Genomic DNA, 7,500 nt, shown 5'->3' on the forward strand with positions numbered 1-7,500 from the left:
AGAGATGTATACGGTGCTAGGGCATCAGAGCTTCAGAGATGTTGCATTATCATATCAGAAGTGCATTATGTCCAAATGTACAGTGCCAGTCAAAAGTTTGAATTCAAAATGAATGAGAGTCTATTTGAATTAGGGGTTCGGGCAATGTCCACATTTTCGGATTGACAATGTGACTTTAGGCAATATTCCGAGGTTCAATAATATGGTCGATGGTCAGTAATAGTTAGGGAAATATGGTGGTGAAATGGCTGAACTGCAGTGCTTGGTGTAGGGCTGGTGTTGTCAATAGTCTGGTGAAACCCAGACACACGTTTTCATGGCTAGATGTGCTTTGCCTTGCAAAAACAAAGAGAGGGTAACTTGCACTTGAAGTGATGCAGATATTCAGAACTTGTATTCATAATACAAGTTTTGCACACGTTTTTACAGGCTTACTGTATTTCCTGGTCGTGTAAATGATCACGATACTCCCCGAATATACATATACATATACATATACACGATATTCGATAACAGCGAATATATGGGCCTGACACGAGCATGAATCTAAAAGGTTCTACGTAAAGGAGAAGTGAGGAGTAGTGGTGGTGGTGGGTTGCTGTATAGAAAATGGAAAATGCCTACACTGTGATGACAATGACAATACTTCATGACTGCTCATCCCTGGTTAATGTGATCACTCTATAACCTCTGCACTACTGATGTTTACATTACTACCTTTGTGCTACTGTATATTGCACATTCCACATGTCTCCTGACATTCTTCTGACATGCTTCTTTTATACTTCTGCACATTAGATACTAGGCTACATAAACTACCTCACTGTACATAACTCATAACTGTATATAGCCCATAACTGTATACTGTAAACTAAACTGATGTTTACAATACTACCTCTGCACATACTGTATACTACATTGTTACCTATCACTACCATTCTTGTTCTATTTAATCATCTATTATTGGATGCTAAACTGCATTTAGTTGTATTGTACTTGTACTCTGCGATGACAATAAAGTTGAATCTAATCTAATCTAATCTAATCTGACCTCATCTAATCTAATCCAACCTAATCTAACCTAACCTATAGAAGAGGGTTGGACATGGGAGGCTGGAGAGGCTGCTGTTGGGTTAGGGTCAGGGGTTATGAATGAATGAATGAATGAATGGTCTTTATTGTCATTGCTATAGTACAGGTACCAAACAACGAAATTTGGGAGGGGTGGCTCCCCTGGTGCTAGGAAAGAAAAAAAAAGGAAAAAAACAAGAAGGGAAAGGAGCTGGTTTACATAAATAAAGGCTATGTACACTATCCACTATACTATACTGTACAGATAAAACACTGTGCTTAGTACCATAGTAGTGGTGATATATATTATATGACATATGTATTATTATCATTAGTCCGGGGGTACCGTCCACTCACTTCCACAGAAGCCCCCCTCGGTGATCTCCTCCTCGAACACGTCCGTGAAGCCGCGGCCTGCGTTCAATTTGGCCAGCCTGCCGTCAATGAACTGCAACCATAAATTACAGCACAGCTTATTAAAGGTCGAGGGGGGGGGGGGGGTTAGTATAAACACACACACACACACACAACCGAGAGTTTCTAATCCTACCTGGTCCAGACTACCTCCCCCAGATTAAGTGAGTTTGTAGGGATGTGGTAATTGGGAGCAGGTGTAGGATTAGGGCCGCAGACGTACATGTCACATGATGTCTGGCGCATCGGGAACTTTCATTTCCTCCCTTTGTCACACGGAGGTTATAAAACACGTCTCATAAAGAGGCTCCTAATAACCCAGCCGACACACACATCTCACGCTCACACACACACACACACACACGCACACACGCACACACGCTCACACGCTCACACGCTCACACGCACACACGCACACACACACACACACACACACACACATACACATACACACACACGCTCACACACACACACACACACACACACGCTCACACACGCTCACACACACACACACACACACACACGCTCACATATCCATGAATGCACACACAAATGCACACGCACGCACAAATGTGCACGCACGCACAAGCACACACACACATCCATGAATGCACACACAAATGCAAAATACACACACATAGACAAATGCACAAATGCACAGACACACACATACGCACACACACTCATACGCACACGCACACACACCTTAACTCAATAAACACATATAACTGCATTCCTCAGACTCCTATGACGCAATAAAAAAACTACCTACAGAGAGATTTTTACAACCAATGACCAAAAAATACAAAATATATAAAGAATCTAGAAGAATCTAAACAAAGACGCCCTATAAAGAAAACATGAAAGGACTGTTATCATCATCAGGCCGTGATAAGACCTCTGGTCCCGCTCCACGGGCCTGCCTGGTCCCCTTTCAGAGGCTGATCTGAGATCAGACAAACGCTGATCTGTGAGAGGTGTGTGAACGGCGCTGGAGTCGATAGTTCTAGAAACACAACGAGGAGAAAGAAAGGACATTCCTATCAAAAGCAAAAACAGACCGTCTCTCTCCCTGGTCGGTCATATTGAGTTGGATTCATTTCGAACGTTCAATAAATTCATTCTTATCACACCGTCTCTAAAAATCCTGTTCAGGTCTCAGTGATCTCATGAACACCATGTCCTTACATTCTACCCACTCTATATCTATGTTCAATATCAAGGCAGCACTTGGGTGGGTCTCTGTGGAGAAGCAGCTGGCTAACTAACCAGCTAACTTGCTAACTACAGTGTTTCCCCTACCATTGCCCCCCCAACGGGACCCCTACCGCCATTGCCCATTTCCCCTACCGCCCCCCCCCCAACGGGACCTCCCGCCCCCGCAAGAAAAATGTTCAATGTCAATTTGGTTCATGTTTTTTTTTATTTATTTTTTTATAATAATATTTTTCTCCCAGTTGTATATGGCCGAAATATGTTTATGTGGTCGAAATATGTTTATTCTGTGTCATTTGCCTAATTTATGTGCACCCTCATTTAATATGTTTCTCCTCGGTGCGTTTTGCTGCCACGCTTGTCCGCTTGTCTCCTCGTTTCACGAAGGGCGGGGCTCAGCTCCCTCCACACACACGCTCTGACGTGCTCATCTCAAACAAGCCATTCGTCTCTGCTGGAAGTGCAAATAAAGGCCAACAATAATAGTTTTAGTAATGGACGGACGTAGACCCCAAACCTCTGACAAGCAGGCTAACTTCCCGCGTTTATTAAACGCACCCAACCCGAATCTGGCGATATGGACGATTTTAGACGCTTTTTAGGGGTGCTTGAGTATCCCTAAATTTCATCTCAGCACGACCTAAAAAAGAATAATCATTATTATTATTATCATTATTATTATTATCATTTTCTGAAATCATTCTAGCCCAGCGGTTCCCAACCTGTGGCCCACTGGTGGTCCGCGAGAGTACTGCAAGTAGGCCGCCAAATCATGGGCAAAAAAAATGTTTTTGTTACAAAAACGTTTTAATTTTAAAAAGATAAAAAATCTTGGATTGAACAGCCTTGATCGTATTGTGTGTGGTGTGCGCCGATATTTCCATCCGAAAAGAAGAAGTCAGCTCGCTTCTTGATTGGCTACATTCCATCCCGGACTCGCGAGCAGGGTTGCCAGATGGGATCGACATTTTCCACCCTGACCAGTCTAAAACCGCTAATTCCACCAAAATAACCCGAGCCCATCTGGCAACCCTAGTCGGGAGTCGGGAGTTGCCCACACACATAAGGATGTTTGGTCGTAAATATTGAACACATACAACATTTACGATCTTGGTATTTGATCACCTGCTATATAAAACATCGCCGCTCGGCTTTAATGGTTTAACCGCTATTTATTTTTAAAATTTTTGCCACGCTCCCTCTAGTTTTTGGTCAAATTACGTCATTGTTTTGAGCGCTCGTGCGCGTTTCATGCGGGTGCACACGAAAAAAAAGTCGCTTTGCGCGCTGCTGAGTGGGCCGCAAATACTGGACATATCTGTAAAGTGGGCTGTGAGTCCTAAAAGGTTGGGAACCTCTGTTCTAGCCCAATTACAGTCATGATGTTACACACTCCGGTCCAGTAGCCTACATACACGCACCTCGTTGGTCCGCAAGTAGTCTCGCGCTTCGCCCGGAGAATAACTGTTTAGCGCGCGTGTGCGTGTGTGAGAGGTAAGCAACCGTAGCAAATATAATTTCTGAATTTCTTACAGAAAACATTGGTTCAAATTGTTCGTTATTATTGTGACTTAACTAGAAAGTGTCTGATTGTAGTTCCATGGTGACTAGAAAGTGTCTAGTTCCATTGTGTGAATAGTGTTAACGAACTAGCAAGCTAGCTAGCTAGCTCAGAGGTGATTAGTAATAATAGATGGTAGTAGTAATAATACAATATGTCTTATTCTGCTAGAATTGGGCTTTATGGTAATAAAATACAATTAAAAAAGTGGATTGAAGCATTGGGACAAACCCTCACTCATTGGAAATGTCTGTTTTTCCATAGATGGACATAAGATTGTTTTTCAGGTGAGAGAGTCAAGTCAAAATGACATTATCTGACTGCATTGCCCACAGCAACCCAATATACAATTAGAATGATGTTATAAATTGATATGGATCAATTTATACCTCTTATTAGATTATACATATTCTGGTTGTTATGTTTGCCTTTCGGTGGACAGCAAAAGAGGGAGAGAGGAGGATAGAGAGGGAGAGGAGGAGGAGAGAGAGCAGGATGGAGTCAGCACACCAAAGAGAGAGCAAGAACCAGGTGAGAAAGTGGACAGGTAGTCAAGACCACAAGTAGCCTTGAGAACCTATGGTTCTGGTGCAGCACCCTCAGCACCCCCCTTCATTACTTGTAATAGGATGTAATAAACGTTTGACACACATGGCAATAAAAAAACATGAATCTTGAATTAGCAAAACATTTTTGCTATTTAAACATGTCAGCATGTCATCACTGACAGATGACAGGTAGATAATGAAAGGTAGTAAAAAAACTGGAAAATGATGTTGCCAGACTTGCAGACTTTTTAACCAGACCCTGTCACATATGTTTGTGTGTGATTGTCAGTGCAAAGAGGGAGAGAGGAGGATGGAGTGAAGTCAAGATTGTTATAGTGTCAAAACAGTAAAACAATTAATACAAAATAAGTGATGGCTTTGTGGCTCAACAATAAAGTCTATAAATTATCATATTTGTTCTAGTCACATAATTGATATTATGATATTACAGAGATAACTTGTTCTGTTACTAATCTGCTACACTAATTGTGGGGGGGAGACATTAACATTTCACAACAGGGGGGGGGGGGGGGTTGGAGGTGGAGGATCCATGCCACCCTCCCAAGGCAGCAAACCTAGGGGAAACACTGAACTAGCTACCTAACTAACTAACTAGCTACCTAACGAACTACATAACTAACTACTTAACTAACTAACTACCTAACTACCTAACTAACTAACTACCTAACTAACTAACTAACTACCTAACTAACTACCTAACTAACTAACTAACTAACTACCTAACTAACTAACTACCTAACTAACTACCTAACTAACAACCTAACTAACTAACTAACTACTTAACTAACTACCTAACTAACTACCTAACTAGCTAACTACTTAACTAACTAACTAACTACCTAACTAACGAACTAACTACTTAACTAACTAACTAACTACCTAACTAACTACCTAACTAACTAACTACCTAACTAACTAACTAACTACCTAACTAACTACCTAACTAACGAACTAACGAACTACCTAACTAACTAACTAACTAACTACCTAACTAACTAACTAGCTACCTACCTAACTAACTACCTAACTAACTACCTACCTACCTAACTAACTACCTACCTAACTAACTAACTAACTAGCTAACTAACTACCTAACTAACTAACTACCTAACTACCTACCTAACTAACTAACTAGCTAACTAACTAACTACCTAACTAGCTACCTAACTAACTAACTACCTAACTAACTAACTACCTAACTAACTAACTACCTAACTAACTAACTAACTAACTAGCTAACTAACTAACTACCTAACTAACTACCTAACTAACTAACTACCTAACTAACTAGCTACCTAACTAACTAACTAGCTACCTAACTAACTAACTAACTAGCTACCTAACTAACTAAGCAGCTACCTAACTAACTAACTAACTAGCTACCTAACTAACTAACTAACTAACTAACTACCTAACTAACTAACTAACTACCTAACTAACTAACTAGCTACCTAACTAACTAACTAGCTACCTAACTAACTAGCTACCTAACTAACTAACTAAGCAGCTACCTAACTAACTAACTAACTAGCTACCTAACTAACTAACTAGCTACCTAACTAACTAACTAGCTACCTAACTAACTAACTAACTACCTAACTAACTAACTACCTAACTAACTACCTACCTAACTAACTAACTACCTAACTAACTAACTAACTACCTAACTAACTAACCAACTACCTAACTAACTAACTAACTACCTAACTAACTAAGCAGCTACCTAACTAACTAACTAACTAGCTACCTAACTAACTAGCTACCTAACTAACTAACTAGCTACCTAACTAACTAACTAACTAGCTACCTAACTAACTAACTAGCTACCTAACTAACTAACTAGCTACCTAACTAACTAACTAGCTACCTAACTAACTAACTACCTACCTACCTAACTAACTAACTAGCTATCTAACTAACTAACTAGCTACCTAACTAACTAACTAGCTACCTAACTAACTAACTAACTAACTAACTACCTAACTAACTAGCTACCTAACTAACTAGCTACCTAACTAACTAACTAACTACCTAACTAACTAACTAACTAGCTACCCAACTAACTAGCTACCTAACTAACTAACTACCTAACTAACTACCTAACTAACTAACTACCTAACTAACTAACTAACTACCTAACTAGCTAACTAACTCAGTGGTCTTCAACCAGGGGTCCGCGACCCCTAGGGGGTCCGCAGAGGTACTGCAGGGGGTCCGCCAATTTTTGTCATAATACTTGACAATTATTCACCAAATTGACAATTGTTCACCAAAATAATTTGTGAGAATTAAAAAATATAACAAAAATGATATTGAGTAAAGTACAAGCATTAATAGGCAATAATACACTACTTTTGACAAAAACTATTTACAAAATAAATGATTCCCATGATGCAGAGTCTAACATAACGTTAGCTAAAAATAAATAAAAAAAATAAAATAAAAACCTGTCTAGCAAGCTAGGTGTTGGTTAAAATGGTGCAGTTCGGTCTTTGTTGTGAAATTAACGTTAATCAATAACGGGAAATTATATATTTTTATCAATCATAAACACATATAGGCTAATAACCCAGCATATAAATAATAAGGTGGAATAAAAGGTGAATTAAGTAAATATAAAAGTTATTATAGGCCTTAAAATGTGACACATTAAAAAAATATATATACATA

At 39.7% G+C, this 7,500-nt stretch overlaps 1 protein-coding gene across 1 annotated transcript in view; it reads right to left on the reverse strand.

The window, feature by feature from the left end:
• The window catches only part of LOC308175368 (DENN domain-containing protein 1B-like), a gene marked incomplete at both ends in the record, with an annotated part of 48,389 nt that overhangs the window by 4,132 nt on the left and 36,757 nt on the right, over positions 1-7,500 (reverse strand). The window contains one exon of the mRNA XM_080551044.1: positions 1,429-1,519. Coding sequence (XP_080407170.1) covers positions 1,429-1,519 — 91 coding nt within the window. The remainder of the gene's footprint in view (positions 1-1,428; positions 1,520-7,500) is intronic.

Source organism: Nansenia antarctica (assembly GCF_963989245.1).
Source record: "Nansenia antarctica genome assembly, contig: SCAFFOLD_389, whole genome shotgun sequence".
NCBI classification, from domain to species: Eukaryota; Metazoa; Chordata; class Actinopteri; order Argentiniformes; family Microstomatidae; genus Nansenia; species Nansenia antarctica.